Here is a 24,534-nt window from a genome sequence, read left to right on the forward strand (position 1 = left end):
CTGATCCATGGGGAGCAGTATTTTTCATGGTGGTTCCTAGAGTCCATCTTGTAGATCCCACAGTCAGTTAAGAGCAATCTCACTTCAGAGAACCTAACAGTATAACTTCCTTCCAGATGCTTAAGCTTTGTTCACTGTTCTCTAGTGGAAGCCATGTACCAGTCAGTGGTTACTTTTACCATAAGCAACACTGTTTATACCACGGTTGATCTTTCACCTTCATCAGGTGTCTAGGGCAAGTTAGAAAGTTAACTCAAAGCAAAATTTTTTCAGAGACAAGGGGAGTCATTTACAATAATTGGTAAAGCTCTTGAGATTCTGAGTGTGTCTAGCTTTTCCTAGTGGGTATTTGATTTAAAAAGCCTGGAGTCCTGTCCTGGAGAAGCTCAGTTTCAGGAGATTCGTGAGACGAGGTTTACCGTGGTACAGACAATGAGAGGGAGAGGGCTTCATCAGTGTGATTTCGTTTTTGAGGCATCCTTCTTAAGATCACTCCTGAATTCATTCTGAAAAATAGCTTCTCAGTTCCAACCTCGACAGCTCAAAACAAAGAATTCAAGCCACTTAAATGGAAACGGGTTCCGCGCCTCCTTAGGGAGGCCGGGTCGTTCAACGAGGGGGCTTGCAAGGCTCATTCATTTCATTTTGGGGGAGGGCAGTGGTTTCATGAGATTGAATTAAAAAGATGTTCTTAAAAAACATTGTTTTTATTTGTGATTGAACACGTATTCATCCAGAAATGTTTATTTCCTCCAACATTTTGATAAAAAAATCTCAACCACACAGAGGGAAGAGTCCACGCAGACGTCCTCTCGCCGGCTCGCTCCCCCGCGAGGTCAGCCCGGCCCTGGGCGTCCTCGCCGCCCGTCGGGAGGCTCCACGCCTCTCCCGCGCCACGGGGACGTGGCTGCCCCCGCACCCTGCTCGGCGCGACCCTCACCGGGAACCTCCGCCCGGCCGCCCGCTTCCCCTCCCCGTCCAACACCCATCGCGGCCTCCGCCGGTTCCCTTCCCTCGAGGCCGCGCCAGGACTAGCCCTCAGCTTCTCCATGGCCCAGAAGCGCCCCGCAGCTAGGCGGCCACCCTCCTCACTCCTACCGTCGGCGCCCACAGTCAAGTGGATTACGGGGTCCGCTGCCCCGCACACAGCGGGATGCGGGGACGCGACTGCGCGTGCGCGACCACGACGTTCCCTCCCGCGCCAACCCACGCCCACTTTCGACGGCAGGCCGGCGTAAAGCGTTGCCGTTCCGGCTGCTGCAAAGCGCTTTACGACAGCAACGGGGTCCGCTTACGGCCAGCGGCCGCTCGCGCCCGAACTTCCAGCTCTGGCGTTTGCGGCCCTGCGGAGGCCGCTGCCGCGCGCCTGCCCTCCTCGCGCACCGCCGAGCACTGGGGCGAGCCCGGGCTCCCGCGGCCTTGGGCGCCCGCCCGCGCGCCTTCCTCCCGGCCGGCCCGCCCTTCCTCCCGGCATGCACCGCGGCGCGGCCATGTTGCCGTAGTGTTGTTTTCCTCTTGCGGAGGCGACGGGCCGCTGCGCACCGCGACGCGCCGGCCTCCCGTGCTGCGCTCGCCCCGCGCGGGCCCGCGGCCGCTCCCCTGCCGCTCCGGCCCGCAACAGCCCCGTTGGCCGGCCCGGGGCGCGGCCGGAGCGGGCCCTCGAGGGCCATGGCGGCCGCTCTGGGCGCGGGCGGCGGAGCCGGCGCCGCAGGTACGTGGGCCGGGCGCGGCCTTTGTGTGGCCCGGCTGTCCGGGGCCGCCGTCGCGCCGAGGGGACGCGGGGCCGAGGGCCAGGCCCGCGCCGACCTGGAGGCCCAACGAGGTCGGGGCCGCGCTGCGGCGATCCTGGGGTGGGAAGGTGCGGGGCGGGCGCAGCCCCGGTTCCGCTCGGGCCCCTGCGTGCGCACTGGGGCCCGGGTGCTGACCCAGGGGGCAGGCCTGCTGGCCCACAGCTCAGGGCTGTCACTGTGCTCTTCAGACAGGGCCTTTCTGCGGACCAGCGCTGGGGCTTTCGGGTTAGCCTTCTCTAATGTATGCAGTTTACTTGTCTCGGCATCTTTGAGGTTAAATTTAGGTGTTTGATGTTATTCTTGGTGTCACCTGGGAACTTCTGGATCGAAGCCCCTTTTGTTATAAAGGCTTAAAGTGTCATGTGCACTTTTCACTGGTGTCAGTGGGGTTTCCCAGAGGCGGTAGGACCCGGGAAGGCGTTGAGCAGACAACTAATGCATTTTAACTGTCAGTGGCTGTAACTGCCATAAACAAAAGCTTTGGGGGTTCTCAACTGTGAGGCTATCAAGTTTGAGAACTGCCATTTTAGAAGTGTAGTTTTGTAGTTTTCTCTTCCATTTTGTCACAGGTGCCATGTTTTTCTTTGCTGTTAAGACTCACGCCATACTCCTTGCCAATATTTGAGTTCTGTGACACTTGGTCCCTTCTGCCTCACCTACAGGCTTGTCATCTCCCCACCCCCTGAGGTCTGTAGCAGGAGCTGCTGCCTCTGCAGGCACCTCTCCTGGACTCACTCTTGCAGGGGCTGACTTCTGATCCAGTGGGCTTCTGGCTCCCTCCTGGAAGCCATGTCTGCAGTGTGACCATCTCCTTCCTAGGTACCTCTTTCCTCTTCATTCACTAGCACCTTTGTTTTCTTCTGAGATTTAACTCAGTTTATCACTTTCTTTAGTGGTTGTTCTTAGTCTTCTTACCTCAGGAGTCTATAAGACTCCTTGAGGACGGGTGGTCCATTCTACTCAACATTCCAAGTTCCTGGCACACTGCATATGTTCAGCGGATATTTAACAAGTAAGATATTAAAAAATAAAATGTTTTCTTTGTGAAACAAACAAAAATAATCTAGAACTATACCCTAACTTTTGTTAGTTTTTTTAATCTTGTATTACTAAATCTTGTTTAATTAGAAATACTTGCATTGTCTATTAGTAGTGCCTCAGTTACACGTTACCTAGCACACTGGTTTTGTATTTCACACAGTAATATGATTGATGTTGTGACTTGATAAACATGAAATAAAAAAGTTTCATCATGGACAATACTGGTGCATACTATGTGCCATGCACTCTTTTCTTTTTTATTGTGTTAAAACGCTGGTTATGACTGAAATTAATTTCACAGTCACTAAATGTTCAAAATTGTCAGTTTGAAAGTCACTGATCTCCTGTATAGTAAGTGATCAATGTTGCTGAATAAATTGATCTTAATTACCCAGAGTACAGCCAGAAACTAATGGAATCTGGCTAGCCAAAATAGATGTCACAACGTGAAGATATGTAGGAATGTTTGCTTAGGCTCTTACTGGAAAGCGGGTCACTCTTGACTAGATGCAATTCTCAGTTGTTGTTGCAGCCAAATAATGAGGGTAAGGATGGGGTTGCTGGCCTTGCTAATACAGAAAATAGTATTGGAGACTGAAAACAAAAGCCATGGCATTTGGGGGGCATTTACTTATAAGCAAATAGTTAATAAGTTTCAAGGTTTTCTAGTGCCTCATTTTATTGTATATAAATAAAATAACAAGAAATAAGCATGTAAATCTTAACTCCCCTCCCAATGTTTTTTTAATGATTTATGGTTCGTAAGTAAACTACTTTAGGAGTGAGTGCATTATTTTACTTAAAATTTTACAACAGCATTTTTGAGTTTTATATAGTCTACTTTTTATAGATTAGATAAAAATGGAAATCAGTGTTTGTAATTTTGTTTCCTAGATAAATCTAATAAAGGAAAACTTTTATTAGAATTTTTCAGGCATACACATTAGTAGAAAGAATAATGAAACTGTATATCCGCCACACAGTTTTAACATTTATCAACATGTAGTAGATGTTCCTTTACTTACTATAGATTATGTCCTGATAAACGTGTTCTACAGTGAAGATGCCTTGTTGAAAATGCATTTAATACAACTAAAAAACCAAACATTGCAGCTTAGCCTAACTTATCTTAAATGTGCTCAGAACACTTAATTAATCTTTAATTGGGCAGAGAGAGAAAATATGATTAAATTGCGTATTTCTAGCCTGGGAAAAGACCAGAGTTTAAAATATGGTTTCAACACAGTGCACATTTGTGAAGTCAAAAATTGTTAAGTTGAACCATCATGAATTAGTCCCATCTGTATTCATCTTTCCATTCCTGTACTTTCCTGTATTTTAAACAAATCCTAGGCTTGCAAAATTTTAGAGCAAGAATAAACAACAGATCAGTGTAGATGCTAATACAGTTGTCTTAACTTAGTCCAGAGGAAGCTAGTCCAGGAAAGTTCTGTGATCTCCAGGTAAAAAGATGGGGAAGAATGCAGCACAGGGCAAAAGGTTTTTCCTTGAAATTGTTAACATGAAATGAATTTTAGTGCTGCATCAGAGAAAATTTACTGGGTAGAAAGTGTAAAGCATGTTAATCTCTAATGGTGCTGATGAAGGAGATAGGTCCATAGTTACTGGTATGTGTGTGTACATGTGTGTGTGTATGTGTGTACACTAACTCCGTTCACACTGAATTCAACTTAGGTTAAACCAAAGGAACTTGGGGAGTGGAGAAAAGAATAATAGCCTTACTTTCATTTTAGCCATTACTCCTTTTAGCATTTCTTGTGGGACAGGTCTATTAGTGACAGACTTCTTCAGGTTTTATTTATCTGGAAGTAGAATTTTGGAAGGATAGTTGTCAAATATAGAATTCTTGGTTGTCCTTTTTATCCTTTTAGTATTTTAAATATTTCATCTCACTACCTTCTGGTCTCTGTGCTTTCTGATGAGATACTGACTTTTATCTTATTGAAGAACCCTTGTATTTGACCAATAATTGCTTTTCTCTTTATGCTTTCAATCCTCTTTGGCTTTGGTTATACATTTGATTGTAATGTATGTATGCGTCTCTTTAAATTTATCTTGCTTGGAGTTCATTGAGATTCTTTGATGTGTAGACTCATATCTTCCATTACATTTGGCCATTATTTTGGCCACTATTTCTTTGAGTCTTCATTCTACTACTTTGTCTTCTCCTTTTGGCACTCCTGTAATGCATATGTTGGTACTGTTGGGGGTAGCACCCTTCCTTAGGCTCTTTATTTTTTTCACTTTTTCTTCCAGCTCCTCAGACTGTATTAGTTCAGTACTTAGCATACCTCAATTTTGGGATTGACACTTGGACACTTTGTATAATGTGATAATTTTAAAAATTTTTAGAATATCCTCTGTCCTCTGAGTTTGTCATTGCTGTTGTGGATTTCATTTGTCTGGTTTTAAAATAACTTTTCCAAACTAATTTTGTGGAGACTGTGTTCCTTATTCTGTGTGGTCACTGAAGTCCCTCCTTTTGTTATCTCAGTGCTTACTAATAGCAAGTGATCTGACAGATTTCCTTAAGTGCCTGAATCTACAAATATTAAAAAAAAAAGAAAAAAGAAAGAAAGCAAAAGCATCCTCCCTCCATGCGTGTGGATTGACTGCAGCTGAGGCGCCTCTTCACTGCTCATCCAGGCCATCTGTAACTGCATTAGCCTTCACCTGCTGCCTACCCAGAGCCAAATAGCAGCCGGATGGACAAATCATGGGTCCTCTCAAGAGCTGTCCAACCCTAAGCATGTGTATGGTCTTCTAAATTCCACACAGTTTGGGAGCCCTTCAAAGCCCACAGCCCCTAGTGTTTTTTTCCTCCCTACCCTCTTTTTCCCCAGGCTTTTTGGTTAGTATGTTGCTTGCTGTGACAACCCTTTGCCCCAGGTGACTTTAGGTAATGTCTTAAAATGCTTTTTTTTCTTTTAATATATAGGTTAGCTCCACTTTTAAAAAAATTTTCCTTTGTAGTTGTAGATGGATGCAGTGCCTTCATTTTATTTATTTTTCTTTATGTGGTTCTGAGGATGGAACCCAGGGCCTCACATGTGCTAGGCAAGCACTCTACCACTGAGGAACAACCCCAACCCCCTTTGAATGTTTTTGACAAACACTTTGGAGGCGCTGGGGCGGGGGGAGCTGCTTTAGCCTAAGAGAGTTCAGAGGGTTCAAAACAAAGGCTGGCCTCTTAGTGGACTCCTCAGGGAACTGATAGACAAGTCCCAGATCAGTCACAGTTTTGGGGGACAGGTCCTTCCTGCCCTGTTACCATTGCCAAACTGCCTGTACTCCCTGCTGCTGCCTCTGACCTGGGGGTGGGGATGCTAGACAGGTGAGGAGACATGCCATAGCCATCCCTTCCTGCAGCTTTGTAGCCACTTCCCACGCTGACCCCCATGGGCTCTTGCAAATTTCCTATGAGATCCTAAAGTTCCCAAACAGTTGATTCTGAAATTTTTGCCAGTTTATAATGTTGCTTCAGTGAAGGAATGGATTTGGAACAGATTCTCTTTTACCATTTTGGGTCATGTCACATTCTCGTAAGAGATTTATAATGAACGTACAGTTTTTCAGAAGTGAAAATATCCACTCTTTATAATACAGTTTGGAAGGACTCTCCCAACACCTTTTTTAGTGTGTGTGTAGTTGTACGCATACAGGTAGAGTGTGGCCTTTAATACTAGGACGAGAATCATGTTTTATTCTGCTGTTCCACTTGTTCATTTGAGAGTGGGTCCTGGGGATCTTCCTATGTCGGGGTTGAGGGATATGTGGACCCACTTGCTGTTGAACCATTTTCTTGTGAGCATTTCAGTTTATTCTGCTTTTTCACGGTGGTAGATAGTTCCATAGGAGACATCTGTAGACATATCTTGGGTGTGTCTGTGCAAATATTTGTGGAGGATAGATACCTCGAGAATTGAGTTTTGATAGCTGCTTTCGTGATCTCAAAAAAGTTACCACATTATCCTCCCATCAGCAGTGAAAATACTTCTTTTTCCTTTCCTTTTCTTAGAATCTTTATTTTGCTCATTTACATGGAAACATAGTCTCAATGTTATAATTTCCTATCTTCTAGTATAATTATGCATCTTTTCATATATTATTTTTACTTTTTTTTTCCTGTGAATTGCTGGTACATGCACTTGGTCTGCTTTTTAAACACTGGGCAGTAAGTGTCTTCCTCATTTAAAAAAAATTGTTATGTTAGGGTTATTAACTTTTTTGGTTCTTGTACTGTGACCTTGTTTTAAACTTTACTGTGTGGATGTTTTAAGATTTGTACCTTATAAAATGTATCCGTTGCTTTTATCACTTTTTTTGATAGTCTTCCTCATGCCAAGAATTTCTCTATGCTTTTATTTTATTTTTTTTTTATTTTTATTTTTTTTTAATTTATTTATTTTTAGTTCTCGGCGGACACAACATCTTTGTTGGTATGTGGTGCTGAGTATCGAACCCGGGCCGCACGCATGCCAGGCGAGCGCGCTACCGCTTGAGCCACATCCCCAGCCCCATTCTCTATGCTTTTAAAAAACATTTTATGCTCCAGTGCTTTTTTGTTTAGTTTTTTTTAAATTTAATGTATATTTTTTAGTTGTTAATGGACCTTCATTTTATTTATTTTATTTTATATATGGTACTGAGAATCAAACCCAGTGCCACACACATGCTAGGCAAGTGTTGTACTAATGAGCCACAACTCCAGCCCTATTTTTAGCTTTTAATCTACATGGAGTTTTATTTTTGGGGTCGTGCGAATTTAGGCCTTCTGTAGTTCTAACATGATTTATTGTATTCTTTTCTGCTTTCATAACAATAGATTCCCATATATAGTTCTTTAGAAGTATTGCTTTCTCCCCCCCCCCCCGCCCCGTGTGTGTGTGTGTGTGTGTGTGTGTGTGTGTGTGTATCAGCATGCTTTTTCAGAAGTTTTTTTTGATTAGCCTGACCTGGCACAGGTCTTTAAAAGGATCTTCAGAAACACCAATCAGAATTTTCTATAAAGGATTGTACTGGAAAAGTTTTGGGATTGTATTGTATCTATTAATGTAATTTGGGAAAAATGGATATTTTTAGTCTGGAATCTTCCATCAGCAACAAGAATGTATTGTTCAGGCTCTTTTTTTGTCATTTAGTCATTCACTAGATATTCACTGAGGACTTATTGGGGCCAGGCACTGACCTAAGGCATAGGATGGATGCATTCCTAAACAAGCCAGGCAAGATCCCTGCCCTTGAGATGCAAATTATTATAATTCACCTTGTGTAGTTTTTCACATTTCTTTTTTAAAATTTCTAATATTTTGTGGTATAATCATTGTATATGATATGGTTTTTATAATCCTGTTACTTACTCAAATTTGTAGAAAAGTTTTCTTCTTACTTTTTGGTAATTGAATCATATATAACTATCTTGTTGGCATCTTGAATTTTTGCTTGTTTTTGTGTAATACTGGGGATTGAACCTAGGGTGCTCTAATACTGAGCCAATCCCCAGCTCTTTTTATTTAATTTTTTGAGATAGGGTCTCAGTATGTTGTCCAGATTGGCCTTGAACTTGTGATCCTCCTGCCTAAACCTTCAGAATCTCTGGGATTACAGTTGTGTGCCACTGCATCTTGTTTTATGTTTGGTATTTTAAAATTTCTGCAAGCTCTTGGTTCTAATATTTATATCTCATTTCCTTTTCTGTACTTAACCTGGAATCATTCATTGACAAGCCCTCTACTGTCATGTTGAATGTAATGGGTTATTACAGACATCCTGTTCTTAGTGTTTATTTTCTGAGTGTAGTAAATGTTCTTTACAGGTTTTATCATTGTGTATGGCTTTTGCGGTAGGCTTATGGTGGTTCTTGTTTTTTTAGCTAAGAGTTCTTTTTTGCATTGCCATTTTAATCAAATGCTTTCTTTGCTTCTATTGAGGTGATAATGTATTCTCCCTTCTTTATCCCTTAATGTAATGTGTTGATAGATTTCTAATGTTGAACCAGCCATATATTCTTGGGCTCAAAATCTTGATCTGTATGTTTTGTTCTTTTTTAACATATTGTTGCATTTTGTTTTAGGGTTTGTCTGTGATTGCAAGAGAGATTGGCTTATAGTTTTCTTCCTTTTCATTCCTGAGCATATCTTGTGCTCTCTGATCTGGGTACCTTTCTTCTTTGCACTTTTAAGTGTGCATGTGTTGTTCTGGTTTGTGTATGTTTCTTCCTTTGCGGTTGTGGGCATACCTGTGCCCTCCTTGTTTGTATGTGTTGCTTTCCTGGAGTGGATTATGAAGTTTCCTGGGACAGTGTGATTTTTTTTTTTTTCCTTAATGTTGAAAGAACTTGTGTCTGCAAAATCATTTTGGGTCTGGTTCTTTTTAAAGTTTTTAAAATGTCTTTATCATTGTCCATCTGTTTAGCTTTTTTAAAATCCCAAGGTTAATTTTGAGAATTTAAACTTTCCCAGAAAAAAATTTTTAATACTTTTGAATTAATACAGTTAATGCTATGCTTTCCTAAGAGTGGTGTTTTTTTTTTTTTTTTTTTTGTGTGTGTGTGTGTGTGTGTGTGTTGCTGGGGATTGAACCCAGGGCCTTGTGCTTGAAAGGCAAGCAGTTTACTGAGTTAGCTATATCCCCAGCCTGAAGGTAAATTTTTTGAGACTCATGTTGGAACAGATTTTTAGCTTTCTACACTTGGGTGGGCTCAGAATTCTAGATTTGAATTCATTTTTCTTACATTTTCAGTGGTGTTGCTGCATTGTGTTTTAGATTTCCTGTTCTGTTTTTGAGAAGACTGGAGACATTCTGATTCCTCATAGTATTCATGTGACCTTTTTCTTTTTCTCTTCCTGGGAAGTTTTACAACAATTCCTTTTCTTTGAAATTTCTTCTCTTAAACATCACCAATTTAGCAGTGACATTTAAATGACAGATCTGGCTATATCAGTATACAAGGTTCTACTTTTAAAAAAGATGGTCTAGGTTCTTGGAAAAAGAAATAGAGTGTCAGTTCCTTTGGAGTCTAGGAACATCCCATTGGCTGAGCCACTGTTTTCCTCCTGACTTCCCAGGGTGATAGGAGCTTCTGTGACATCCACAGTGGGAGGCGGAGTCTTGTCTTACATCTGGAAGATAACAATGAGTATATACTAAGGCAATATGATGCAGGAGTTTTCTGAAAAATTTGGTTGCTCAGAAGTTAATTGTTATACTGGAGGGCTAATACGTTCAGTTTGAAAGTTACTGAATGTTACCTGACTTTCTGGTTATTGTTTAAATGACAGATCTGGCTATCCTTATCTATAAAATAAGGCATTTTGACTATTAGCTATTCAGAATAGAAGCTTATTATACATGAGTGCTCTTTTGGACAGAGTAGGGAATACAGAGGTTCACCACCTTTTTCTGGAGAGGCCACATAGTAAGTATTTTAAGCTTGCAGGGTACATGGTGTTTGTTATTTAACTTTGCCTTTGTAGCTTGAAAATGGCCATGGACAATATGTGATTGAAGTGCCTTGGTTGTATTCCATTAAGTATTTATTTGTGTAAATGGGCAGTGACTAAATTTGGACAAAAGTATGAGGCAGGCCATACTTAACTCATGGTTGCCAATCCTTAGACAATTGAGACAGTTGCTAGAAGCCTGTTGCAGGCTAACTTGCTGTAACATTTCTAATCCAAGTCTGAGTTTCTGGAAAAGAGGGTGAAATAATGAGAATTATAATTAAAGGTTTTGTTCACTATAGATAGAAAATGCTGCATGTAAAAAGATTGTATAGGTGCCAGCAGATGTTTTAGTCTTGCTGATGAGGAAAACCGACTCCTGTGTTAAAGCAGAATGTTCAGTACAAGCTTTATACTTAGACGGAGATTCTTCAGACTAGGAGGCATTGACCACTTTTGTTTTGCTGAGTTAATCCTTCCTTGACCTTCAGGAATGTGTTCTTTTCAAATTCTGGACTAATGCAGAGCATGTTTTCTTCCCATGGTTCTGCTTAGCATGGCTGGTGTAAACTGTGGTGAATGATATAAACTGAAACTTTAATGAGGATTTGTCTATGCTGTCTCTGAAGAACAGAAGAGAAATGACTGGCAAGATATAAGAATAAAATCTGTCTTACAGGATTCTTAGTTTGCTTCTTGGGACTTTGAGTCATTATTTCACTGAGTATAATGTCTTCAAGGTTTGAGTGTAGCAGTGTCAGAATTTCCCGTGTGTGTGTGTGTGTGTGTGTGTGTGTATGTGTATGTCAGGGATTGAACCTAGGGCTGTGTAACCACTGAGCCACATCCCAGCCCTCTTTATTTTTTATTTTGAGACAGGGTCTTATAAGTTGCTGAGGGCCTCACTAAGTTGCTGAGGCTGGCTTTGAACTTGGAATCCTCCTGTCTTAGCCTCTGGAGCCACTGGGATTACAGGCATCCGCCACTGCACCCAACAGAATTTCCTTCCTTTTTGTAGGTTAAGCAATATTCCATTGTATATAGATAGCACTTTTTATTTATCTCTTTTTCTGTTGCTAGACCCTTGAGTTGCTTCCACCTTTGGCCCTTGAAAGTATTCTGCTACTGATATAGAAAGATCTAGCTGAGTGGAACAGAACTCTTTGAGGAACATTAGTGGGATTAAAAAGTAAATATTGGGTCTTTGTTCCTAGTTCCTTGCATAGATCTCCCAAACCCTTGGAATTTACTCTCTCTTCAATACTGAAGATTGGACTGGAGGGGAGCCCTAGGTGGCTTCAGGATGAGGGCTAGTTGTCAGAATAACCAGCCTTGTGTTTAAAGGGTTAGGATTTCCACAGTCCCAGCAGGGAAGAGGACTGGAGCACATCATTGTCAGTGGTTTCACAGTCATGCTTTTGTGATGAGACCCCCATGAAACCTCTAAACCAGGGTACTTGTGAGTTGGTGGACACATTCACATTCTGAGATGATGCTGTACCTTACTCATTCATCTTTTCTTTTTGGGGGGCTGGGGGGTGGTAGTATTAGGCACTGAACCAGGGGTGCTTCATCACTGAGCCACATTACCAATCTTTTACTTTTTATTTTAAGACGGGGTCTCACTAAGTTGGTGAGGCTGGCCTTGAACTTGCAATTCTCCTGCTTCAGTAAAATATCAGTTGTCCTCTCTAGTGGCTGGAATGGTAGGCTTGTACCTCTGTACCTGGCTTCATCTTTTTTAATATCAACAGACAGTTTGGCTTGCTGACTGTATTGGATTAAACGATCGTTCGGCAACACCAACAATTCCCTTAAGTTCTGATACTCCAGGGTTAGGGCAGGTCCCACAGGTTAATGGCCCAGCTCTACCAGACTGCTCCCAGTAAAGATTCCAATCACTGATGAGGTACCCAGGCTATGCGTGCTTTTACTTGGTGAACTCAGGTTACTTAATTCACTGGGATACACAAAAGCCAGGAAAATGCTGTGTAGTACTTCACAAAGATTGTCTCTTAATCTGGCTTGTTTTCGTTTTCTTGATGGTGTCCTTGGAGAATAGAATTCAAAATTTTGATATCTAGCTTATCATTTTGTTCTTTCATTGATTTTTGTTTCACTGTCACACATATCTTTGCCTATCCCAGGAACTTATCTTCTTTACAAAGTATGAATTTAGCTTCCTGATTTTTGTTGTTGTTGTATAGATGGTTCTCCAGTTACTCCTGCACCTTTTGCTGTAAAGGCTATCCTTCCCATCTTAGTAAAATATCAGTTGTCCATATATGTGTGGAAGTATTTGTGGAAGGCTATTCTGTTTCATTGATCGATTTGACTATATATACATGAATACTACAGATTTTATTATTATAGCTTTGAATTTCTTAAACAGCAGATAATGTTAGCTTTCCAACATGTCCTTTATTCACAGTTGTGTTGAGTATTCTAGGTGCTTTGCTTTTCTATATGAGTTTTAGAATCATGTTTCTGTTTCTACAAAAAAAGCTGCTGGGATTTTGATTAAGATTACATTGAACCTGTAGGTCAATTAGGGGTGAAGCGACATTTCAACAGTGTTCAACCCTGGGTCTGCACACATCCCAGATGATTGTTTACTGGTCCCAAAGAAAGAACTTGGAGGAATCAACAGAGAGGGTTTGTACATTTTATTACTCAGGTGCTCCTGGGGAGTGGCAGGCCAGGACAACATGAAAAGTTGCTCTGCACCTACCCCAGGGGGAATGCATTGGAGAGGTTGCATGTCCACTGTGCTGCTGGAGCTATGCAGATGTTTCATGAATACTTCCTTCATAATGAGGGTAAGGATGGGTTGTTCGCTTGTCAACGTGCTGTTGCATCATCTCTTTTTGTTTTCAGACTGACTTTGGAGGGTCAAGTCAGCCTGCAGTGCTGGATAAAGCCCTGTGCTCATTATGTAAATTGTACGTGTAATTTATTGTTGGAGTCTAGTTGATAATTTTTCTTTTTTTGGTGGTAGGTGCTAAATTTAAAAGAAGTTTTGCATGTATGTTCATGAGGGCTAGTAGTCTAGTTTTGGAAGGATTTTTTCTAGTTTGTTTAATTTGTGTCTGCTCTTTTATTTACTTCTTTCTGTTGGTTTTTGGTTTATTTTGTTCTGCGTTTTGTAGTGCCTCAAAGGGTGAAGTAGGGTGGGTAGTTGATGTTCTTTGTTGATAGAGGTGATTCAGTCCTGAATTACCCTCTGAGTACTACTTTCTCTGCATCTCATATGTTCTCGTGGGTTGTGATTTTGTGTTTGTTCATCTCATTTTCGTTTCCCCAGTAATTTCTTAGATCTGTTGGTTGTGTATGTAGTTTAATTTCCATATGTTAGTGAATTTTCCAGTTTTCCTTTCTAGTTATATTGTAGTCAGAGAAGGTATTTTGTGTGATTCTGATCTTTTTTAAACTTCATTGAGAATGCTTTTAGGTCCTCACATATATCCAGGCAGTGATCCATGTGCATTGGAGAAGGTATGTTCTGTGTTGTTTTCAGGTGTTTTGTAGGGGGTGTTAGATCTGTGGACTTAAAGTATTGCTCAGTTCTCTTCTTGCTTACTGGTTTTCTGTCTAGGTCTCCTATGAGTGTAGAATTCTGTTAGTGAAGAATTATTTCTCTTCGTTTTTATCAATGTTTGCTGCATATATTGTGGTGCATATGTGTTTATAATTTTTGTATCTCTTGGTGAGTCGATGTTTTTGTCAGCACATAATATCTTTTGTTTAATGAACACTTTTGAACTTAAGATCTATTCCATGTGTTAGTAGTAAAACCACCTTAGCTCTCTTGTTATTTGCATTGAATATCTTTTTCCATTCTTTATGTTGCAACCTGTTAGTGTATTGGGGTCTAAAGTGGGTCTCTAGTTGTTATGGTTTGGATGTGAGGTATCCCCCAGAAACTTACGTGTGAGACAGTGCAAGAAGGTTCAGAGGAGAAATGATTGGGTTGTGAGGGTCTTAACCCAATCAGTGAATTCATCCCCGATAAGGATTAACTGAATGGTAACTGAAGTGGTGGGTGTGGCTGGAGGAGGTGGGCATGTTGGCCTGGCTTTGGGGTATGCATTTGTATCTGGCAAGTGGAGATCTCTCTGCTTCCTGATCTCATGTGAGCTGGTTCCCTCTGCCATGATGTCCTGCCTCACCTCAAGCCCTGAGCAATAGAGCTTGTCGTCTATAGATTGAGACCTTTGAAACTGTGAGCCCCTAAATAAACCTTTCCTCTTCCACAGTTGTTCTGCTTGGGTCCTTTCATTACAGTGGGGGGAAAAAAAGACTAAAACCCTGGTTCACAGTGTGTAGTTAGGTCATTGTTGTTGTTGTTTTATTTACTCTGTTAGTCTGTGGCGATGCAGAGATAGTAGGGTAGAAATTATGAGGAATTGTCCCTCCAGTGAAATAAATATGAGCTAACAGGAACTGTAACAGGAACTGTTGGAAGTGCCTGTTTGTAATCTAGAGTTGGGCTGAACAGTTGCTGCATCCAAGGGGCACCTGGAAAATGGTAAATGAGGCTGGTTAATGCCTGTGAGTTTTGATGTTTCTTGGGGTGGCTACTCTCCCCCAACATCCACACCTGTGGCCTGCAGCCAGGGGGACAGCAGCCCACAGTCCTGGTATACCTGCCGGTCCCGGGGTGGACAGTAGGAATCTTAACTTCAAGGATTGGCACTGTGTTCTTTGGTTCATATTGGTCCCTGTTGGACTGGCACAGAGGCCCTTGTACTTCAGCCTTCCTCCACCGAGTCACTTTGCCCTGCAGCACTGGTCAGTTTTCCTTTTCTTATTGGATTGAAGCATTTAAGAAAATCTGTCAGATCACTGGGCGATTAGGGAGGTAACAGAACAGAGACTGCAGTGGCAATATTCAAGAAGGAATATAATAGTATTTGCAAAAATGCTTAGGGAAGTCACTAAAGAAGGGACAACAGTCTTCATTAAGAAATAGCAGCAGTTCCTAGAAAGGGGAGGATCTATTTTCCAGAATTATCACACTGCAATACAATATCCAATTTTAAATTAAAATTTACTTACAGAGAAGCTGAGAAAGTAAAGTATGGCCTCTTCCAGTGTGGGGAGTGGGGGGTGGGAGAGGGTAGAAGCCACCCACAAGCCAGCCCAGACATTGAACTTGAAGACAGGCTTTGAAAAATCTGTTTTAAACATGCTCAGATTGCTTTCTGGATGGCATATATGAAGAAATAGGGAACATTACAAAAAGGACATAAATAGAACTTATGGTACCAACCACTACAATAGCTGAAGTGAGTTTCCTGGAGGGGTTCAGCAACAGGTTTGAGCAAGCAGAAGAAAGAATGGGCGAACACAGAGGCCCACTGAGATTATCCATTTGGTAGTCAAGAAAGAAAAAATGAAGAGAGTTTGAAGAGCCACCATCAAATGTATTTAAATACGTGGGAGGCCCAGAAGGCGAAAGGGCAAGTGGCAGCAGAATGAGGAAATAATGGCTGAAAACTTCCCCTATTCAGTGAAAGTTATGAAACTACACATTTACATACACCACAAAGGGATTAGCTTAAAACAGGATGAATTTATTTATAGTTCAAGAAGCCAGAGAACATTAACAGTGTTGACTCCTGGAAGGCTCTAGGGGGAATCCTTTGTTTCTTCCAGCTTTTGGTGACTCCTGGCATTGCTTGACTTGTAGGGGCATTACTGTCCTTGGCCTTACATGGCCTTTACCCTTGTGTGCCTATCTCTAATCTTCTCTTTACAAATAGGTTAGTCATTGGATTCAGTGTCCTCCTCAGGGTCCTGTCTTAACCTGAGTACATCTGTAGACACCTCATTTCTAAATAGGATGGGTTATATTCACAGGGTGGGGTAAGACTTCTGTATCTTTTGGGGGCATACAGTTCAACAAGTTACAGTGGACTTGTTAGCAACAGATGCCTTCTGTTTTTGTTTTTCTGTGATTGCTATTATCTCATGGTTTGAAAGGTAGTGTAGCTGGACCTAAGAGTCTTTCTGTGAGCTATTGGATGGATTATTCCACTGCCCCTGGCCACTGTGGTTCCATGGTTCCAAGGAGAAGTAATTGCTGTGAATTGCAGTCCCCTGGTAGGTCTTTGTTGTCTTTCTGCCTTCAAGACTTTCCTCTCCTGATACTCCTTTTGTGAATATTTTGGGATGTCTATTGATGGCCTACCCTTCTCTGGAGCTGTGTTCAGTTGTCTTCATTTTTCCTCTCTCTTTGTTCTGCTTGTTTGAGTCTGCTTGTGTTGCTCTAGTGAATTCTCTTATCTGTCAGCTAGGGAATTGTTTTGCTTTTTGTTAGGAATTTCTGTGTCCTCACCATGTTCTTAATATTTGACGTGGGTTTCCACTTGCCTTTAGTGTGGTTTCAGTTTTGTTCTTTGAACATGTTCGTAATGGCTACTTACATGTCTTTTTCTATTAAATCTGACATCTGACCCTGACAGGCAGATTCTGTAGCCTGCTTTTTTTTTGCTGACGGATTATGGGTTATACTTTTTTGTTTCTTTGATGGGTTGTAATTTTCACTTGGAAACTGGACATTTTAGATAATATTTTGGAGCAGCTCTGGGTGCTGGTCTCCCTGCTGTTCCACTTGGGGGTGTTGACTGTTACCTGCTTGTTTCCTGTGGAGGTGAGATGACTGACTGGGTTAAGCTAGACATCTGCTCCACCCCTCTGCAGCGTGAAGTTTCTGCTGTGTACTCAGCTGCCCAAGCCTTTGGTATAGCATCCTCATCCCTTCTTTCCTTGACCACATTGTCAATAAAGCCCTGGTGCATAAATTTAGAGAGTCAGTTGAGGCTCCTTTGAATGGATAGTGTCCAGGGTCAGCCAAGGGTGTCTGCCTTTGGTCTCTTCTGTCTTTAGTCACTCTTGACACTGTCCTCCCATTTCCTTCCCAGCAAAACCCTCATTGGTTTTGAGAGCACCTTTGGCTTGAAGTCAGATTCTTTGGGAGAGTTAGAACTCTGTTCTAAACCACCCCTCTCACCTTGCAAACTCTCTGAGCCTCAGCTCTTGGGCTGTGATGGGTAGTGGTGTGCTGGTCTCTTGAGTGGCACGTCACTGTAGAGGCCGAGTACCTGGAGTTGGGGGAAGCATTCTCAGGGCTCCTTGGCTTGACTCTGGTGTGGAGCATCCATTACATGAGCCAGGTCAGGTGCCATCTGGGCCCAGTAGTGTCTGTCCCACAAGTGGGACCTGGGTAGAAGAAGGAAGTCTTTATCATACTCACCTGGAACTCAGCAGCAGGTAGGTGGGGTCAGGATGAGTAGTGCTAGATAGGGAGTCCTGGTTCTTGGAATTGAGTCAGCCTTGCTGGCCCAGGGGAGGAGGGGTTGGGTCCTGGTCCAAAGACCATTGAATTCTTGTGGCTGTTGTAACCCGATTTGAGTAAATTTCTGGAATAAGAATCTTTTTATTTCTAGAGACTTTAAGTGGCCTTTAAAAAAAAAAAAAAAACTTTGGAGAGGGGCCTGTGGAGCTCCTCACACAGTCATGCTGGAGGTTGATCTCTTGGAATTGCTAGTTGTCATCTGTGTCTTTCATTCTTGGATGCTTTTTAAAGTCCGTGTTCTGTTTGGTAGTATTGGGTAAGAGTTGATAGATTACTTTGTAGGAACCTTAGTTGTTAATTTTTAGCCAAAGCTGGAAAAATGCCAAGATGTTATGGGCATTTGCATCACACGGCTGCTTTATGTGGCCTCTGCTTCTCTGTAAACCTCCTTGCTTGTGTGTGTCTAGGATAAAAACCGTTCCTTCAGTTGAGTCTCCTAGTAATAAAAATAACTACATCAGGTGCCTCTAATTTGTCAGTCCCTGCATTTTAAAATATGTTGTCAAACTTACTCTTCCAGCAAATTCATGGGATTGATGATAGCTCCATTTTATAGAAAAAGAAACTGAGTTGCATGCAGGGCTTCATTACTCTTAATTGCTTTTTCTGCACCATCCATGTCAGTGGTTACTTGTCACACATACAACGACCACACAGTTGAAATATAGCTTGTCTACATTGAAATGCAAGATGTGTAGTATGTGCAAAATATGGAAAAATGTAAAATATCCTATTTTCTGTATCGATTACATGATATAATATTTTAGATACTATGTTATGTAATAGGGATTAAATAAAATGTACTGTTAAATTTTTACCTGTTTCTATTTACCTTTTTGAGGCTAGCACTGGGGACTAAACACAGGAATGCCTTCCCTTTGGCCTATCTTCCCAGCAACCCCATCTTTTTTTAAATTTTGAGATGGGCTCTTATCTAGTTGCTGCAGCTGGCCTCCAACTTGTGATCCTCTTGCCTCAGCCTCTCTAGTAGCTGGGATTACAGGCATGTACCACTGCATCAGACTCTTGACATTTCAAAATGTGTCAGCTTAAAAAAATTGTATATGTGACTTGCATTAATTTTCTCTGTTTAGCTCTTTTCTGTATTATCTCAACATTTCTTAGAGTCTTTGCTTTCCATGATTAATTTAGAAAAATGTGAATGTTACAAAAAGTAACATGCAGCAATAAATATAAACTCAGAGCCCATTTTTTTTTTTTTAAATAAAGGAAACATTAAAGTTTTGGGGTATTTTGTCTACTTTTAGAAAACCCTGTTAGTTGTTTTTCATTCCTAGTAGTGTTTTTATTTTGGGGTGGAGGTGGTGCTGGGGATTGAACCCAAAGCCTTTTGCATGCTTGGCCAGCACTCTACCAACTGAATTACAAATTTACCACCCCCCCAATAATTTAATAAATCGGGTAGCTTTGTGTTCTTAAGATTTAAACATTAAAATGCCTAAGGCATTTATGAACATTGTATGTGGAACTTCTTCATATCGAAAGTTATTATAGTGGCTGGTTATTTGTACTGTGTCTGTCTTGACTTACTAAACCTGATTTGGATGGACTCTTCCTCACAGATGATGATTTTGACCAGTTTGATAAGCCTGGTGCAGAGCGGTCCTGGAGAAGAAGAGCAGCTGATGAGGACTGGGACAGGTAGGCGCACACCTGTGCTTCACTGGGGAGTTTCTACAGATTTTATCCTCCTGTACTGGTCTATGTAGAGATTTTACTGAAAATAGGGATACTGGCTCCTTCATGCCCTGGTTGTCCAAGACAAGACCACCTGAGGGCTCCTGTTCCAGGCCTGTACTATATGCAGGGTTATGCAAAATGTGAGCTTTCCTTCTCTACCTGTATTTTTTTTAAAAGTATTTTTTAGTTGCCAGTGGACCTTTATTTTATTCATTTATTTATGTGCGATGCTGAGACTAGAACCCAGTGCCTCATACATGCTAGGCAAGCGCTGTACCTCTGAGCCACACCCCCAACCCCTCTTCCTGTGTTTTGACACAGCAATGGTATTGACTTTGTGGATGCTCATGACCTTAATTGGACTGGTTGTGTGCCAGAGTTCCTTTTGTACACACTAGCCAATGTTTTGCCAAGCTTGAAAAATTTTGCCCTTCTAAATATGTTTATTTTGATTTTAATTTACTTTCCCTGATTACCAGTGAAGATGAGACTATCTTAGGAATGCACATGTGCACATACAGTATAAAACAGTCACAGTAATGCCCATGTCAGTCTGTGTGGGTGGTCACTTCTGGCGATGAGTTCCAGTAGAGGTTCCAGTTGTGCTGGAGGGAGTACACAGTGGGGCCTAATAGGGGTAGAGGTATTGAGAATGATGATTCTTTACAACTTTCTCACCGTCTTAAATGCTGGAGGTGAGAAACTGTAAAATTTACTTTGGAGTTACAATCAGAAGGTTTATCAGTAAATAGAACTGAATAAAGAAAAAAATGTATTGCAATGAAAAGAATACCTGATTCCTGTTTGGAAAGAGCAGTGCTCCAGAAATTTTACAGAATAATCTGTGCAAACTTTGTTATGCTTATAGTCTCCAAGGTTGATTGTTTTCATCATCTCAGTGTGTTAGGCAGGATTTTTCAGAGAAACAATAGAATATATAGAAAGAGATTTATAATGAAGGATTGGATCATGCAATTTTGGGCCCAGGAAATCTGGTGGTATAGTTTAGTCCTATCCTGAAGACCTGAGAACCAGGAGCCTGAAGGCGAGAGTACCAAGGGAGTCAGTGGTGTGAGTCTTAGTCCCAGCCCAAAGGTTGGAGAACCAGAAACCTGAAGAGGATGGGTATTTCAGCTCAAGGATATGAATTAGCTGGAAAGTAGCTCTTTCACTGTAGTCTACTGATTGAAATGCTAATCTTTTCTGAAAATATACTTATAGACATTCATGAATCTTTTGCCAGCTCTCTGGGCAGCCTTTAGACCAGTCAAGTTGGCTATTAAATTTAGCCTTAATGCTGTTTGTAAAAAAAAAAAAAAAAAAAAGGAAGCTTAGAATAAATCTATGTATTGAAGCTGGTTTTGCTTAAAAATATGATGAAACAATAAAATACAAAGTGGGTTTTTTAGTAAAGTTAACTCATCATTTTGATTTCCTCTGTTCTTACCTTTGTTCACTATATCCTGTATGCATCTATAAAAGTAAATCTGTATATTTTTAATTAGATATATAATTTGCCTGAAATTGATTTTAACTTAGAATTTCAAGCATCTGTGAAAACAGAATAGTGCAGTGAACCACAACCCAGCTTCCCAGGTTGCCAGTTTGTATTGTCTGCACACTGCAGCCCCTCAGTCATGGACACTACTTTATCTGAAAAGATTTCGGAACTTATCTCAGTAAAAAGTAGATTTATAAATGTAGCCATAAGAGTTGTCTAAAAATGAAACTTTTTTGCAGGGGCAGGACCAGGGATTGAACCCAGGGGCACTCAACCACTGAGCCACATCCCCAGCCCATTTTCTTTTATTTTATATTTTGAGACAGGGTCTTGCTAAGTTGCTTGGGACCTCGCTAAGTTGCTGAGGCTGGCTTTGAACTTGCAATCTCCTGTCTCAGTCTCCCAAGCCACTGGGATTTACAGGGTTGCACCACCATTCCTGGCCTAGGAAACTTCTTATTACTGTCTCGTTAGTGTTAATATTTTCCTGATTTTCTCATATTTTGATATGTATATATATATTTGCACAAGTTAAATATATATGTGTGCATATTCTATACTCACAGTGTGGATATATGTCTATAATTTTTCATAATTTGAACCGAGTCTAAATAAACTCCGAATTTTGTAATTGATCAGTCTGTTTTTGTTCACAGTTTTGAAGGTTACAGTTCATTATCAAGTGGTCCTGTTGTTGCTTTGGGCCCTGCCTTTGAGAAGGCAGCATGTCACGGTGGGAGCACATGGCTTTGCACAAACCGCTCATACTCTGAGGCAGAAAAACAGCAAAAGAGACAGTATCCCACAGTCCACAATGAAGGCACATCCTCAGTGATCTAAGGGCCTCACCTAGCACCACCCTGGAGATTAAACCTTTAACAAGTGGACCTCAGGGACACTTACCTAAAGCATAGCACACTCCCATCTTTAGTTACTGCAGTTTTTCGGGAGAAACAAAGTCAGATTTTCTGCCTTTGCTTATTGCACCCCATCTGGTGTTTTAGGGTGTTCCTTTACTCCTTGTATTTCATGTGAATTTAGAATTAGGTCTTGAGGTTAGTGCTGTTTGGGCTGCAGTTTCGGGAGAGGTAGGGGCATGGACATCTTTAATAGTATTTCCCTGAAATATCCTAAACAGATTTTGTTGGTTTCTTGATCATTGATGATTTGTCATCCTTTGGGTTTAGGCTGCTGTGTGCTGTGTTACTGTCTCATCAGTCATGAGAACAAGTCCTGTGTTCCCTTTTTTATATACTCCACTCATTTATAAGTGATACAGGTTTATGTCAAGTATCTCTTTTGAAAGATGTTTATGTCTAAAGAGTATACGTAGTCGTTAAAAAATTGGTATCTTATTTTCAAATGCTTATCAGTAAGTCAAAATACTTTTTAGTTCTTTATTTGTATAATTAAAATTGCTGTTATTGCCATCTTAATTAATGTACCGTGGGAAATGGAATTACCTCCATTTTCAGTTGCTTAAAGTTATGGTGGAGAGAAACACTTGTCTTCAAAGAGGTGCTTGTGTGTTTTTGGTTATCTAGAATCAAATTCTCAAAGGAGTTGTAAATATTGTTGACACTCTGTTTTTCCCTGCCCCTGGAAGATAATTGTAACACTGAAGTTAGAAAAATAATCTTACAGATGATTAGTGGTTAAATTATTGGAGGAGCTATGTTTCTGAAAGCTGTCCTGTACTGGTCTATTTTTCAAGGGCTAGTAAGTTCTTGTCTTGCATCAGTCTATTTCTGCTGTGTGGCCCTTGGGTATTATTTAATGTCTTATCCTTGTTTTCATCTATAAAATGTGAATATTAGACTTACTGCAAGGTAACTTAAAATAACTAAAGATATTCTCAGTGCACAAAATTGAATGAGTTGTTAGGCCTTTTTTTTTTTTTTTTTAAAGTTCTAAAAGGTGTTATATGGACACATGCATTTCTGTTTTAACTTTACATAATCATTCCCAGAGATCCTAGTGTTCTGTGAAACAGCCCACCACTACTTTTTGAGCAAAGTAGTGCTGATACTAATCAAAACCTATAGACTTTTATAGCTAGAACCTTTATAAAAAGAGAACATTGGTGCACTTGGTCTCCATAGATATTTGCACTTAGAATCACCATTAGTCTAATTGTGCCTTTTCCTTCTGTGTGTGAGTCATTAAAGACATTTGCTTCTCAGAGATTGGTTTCTCCAAAATTAAAACCCAGTGGTAACCATTTTCACCAATCAAAATTATTTTTCACATTCAGTGAAGAAACTTCTCCAGCTTTTTGCTTTACTAAGGTTTCTACTTTATTTGTAAGAAAGCCTGCTTCTGATTATTTCACAATAGAAATATGCAGAGAAACATTACAGGTGACCATTGTGTCTTTTCCACTGCACAAATATGATTCCCTTGGTTACTGTTACTTAATTTTATAACCTCAACATTGTTTTTAAAGTTGTAAATTTTTTGTTTCAGTTTTTGCCAGAGAGTATCACATGGTTTCTTGTGATCTTGGTTTCTTGTGATCTTGTGATATACGAAATATATTATATCTTATATCATCATATAAGTTTGTAGAGGGAGGAGAAAGCTTAGATATTATTTCTTACAGTTTCTTTTACTGATTATTCAGCTGTTGCAAAGAGATTAAGATCTCTATTGAGGTGCAAAACTAAGAGGAAAGTTTAGTGGGTTGCATCCTGTGTCAAAGCCTCTCCTTACCTACAAGAATATTCAGTATAGCCAACTTCTCATGAGAGTACCGAGGCCTAGAGCTCTTGCTAAGTGGTCAGCATACTTTCCAGTCTAGGAGGAATAATGCTTTGACATTTCTGCATTCTCCCAGTGAACTTGAAGATGACTTACTTGGAGAAGATTTGCTGTCTGGCAAAAAGGTAAGAAATATCTGAAAGAAAACACTAATGGTACTAAATTAAAGGAATGCATCACTTGTGCATAGGATGTTGGGAGTACATAAAAATTGTATAAATACAATTATTATTTTTGTTTTGGTGCTGAGGCTAGAACTAAGGGCTTCTCTCATGCTAAGCATGTATTCACTGTATCACTGAGTTACACCTTCAGTCTTGAATTAATTTTTAAATGCACAGAATTGACTTTAGTAAGTTCTTTAATCAAAAGTCAAGCAGTAATCCCTCTGAAGTAAATGTTTTGGTTTCTACTATGTTCAAAGTACCTGGCAGGTATTGGGTTTAGGACAGTGGTGGCATAAATCTTACCCTTACCTTACAGGAATGTAACATTCTCAGGTTAATATTTTGCATAATGGTTCTGGAATTCACTTTGGGATTATTTGCAGATAAGCTTAAAGGTAAACATGTTCAGATATAACAGATATCCACATAAACAAAATTCAAAGTTCTCATGTAATTTTTTATAATCCTTTTTGATTAAGTAAAAATTTTGAAGTAATTATCTTTAAAATTTTATACCTATATATAATATACTCTACTGATCTATTTCAAACATAAAACATTCATGAAAAATGTGAAGCAAGAGATGGAAGTAAAAATTTTAAATTTTGTTAGTATTTAAAAATACTTGCTATTCTATTTTGATAAACCATCAAGATAGTTTTAAATGCTTAGTTTTTAAAAGTCTTAAATTTTTGATGGGTTCTTACTCTCAAAGGTTGTTACTCAAGTTTGTTACACTTTTAGGTAAAGA

General features: G+C 40.5%; 1 protein-coding gene across 5 annotated transcripts in view; it reads left to right on the plus strand.

Annotated features, from left to right (window-relative positions):
• Positions 1-1,068: 1,068 nt before the first annotated feature.
• Positions 1,069-24,534, plus strand: part of Rbm33 (RNA binding motif protein 33) — a 98,620-nt gene continuing 75,154 nt past the window's right edge. For 4 of the 5 annotated variants that reach the window (XM_046455134.2, XM_058582857.1, XM_046455136.2 and 1 more), the window contains exons 1-3: positions 1,069-1,711; positions 19,238-19,316; positions 23,693-23,741. In XM_046455134.2, the coding sequence (XP_046311090.1) occupies positions 1,669-1,711; positions 19,238-19,316; positions 23,693-23,741 (171 nt within the window). In that variant the 5' untranslated portion in view covers positions 1,069-1,668. Of the gene's footprint in view, positions 1,712-1,884; positions 2,803-19,237; positions 19,317-23,692; positions 23,742-24,534 lie in introns of those variants that run through there. The other variant, XM_046455135.2, reaches the window with a different exon arrangement.

This window comes from Marmota monax, unplaced genomic scaffold, assembly GCF_021218885.2.
Source record: "Marmota monax isolate L192 unplaced genomic scaffold, Marmota_monax_Labrador192_F-V1.1 WCK01_AAM20220418_F8-fsc00226, whole genome shotgun sequence".
Lineage (NCBI taxonomy): Eukaryota > Metazoa > Chordata > Mammalia > Rodentia > Sciuridae > Marmota > Marmota monax.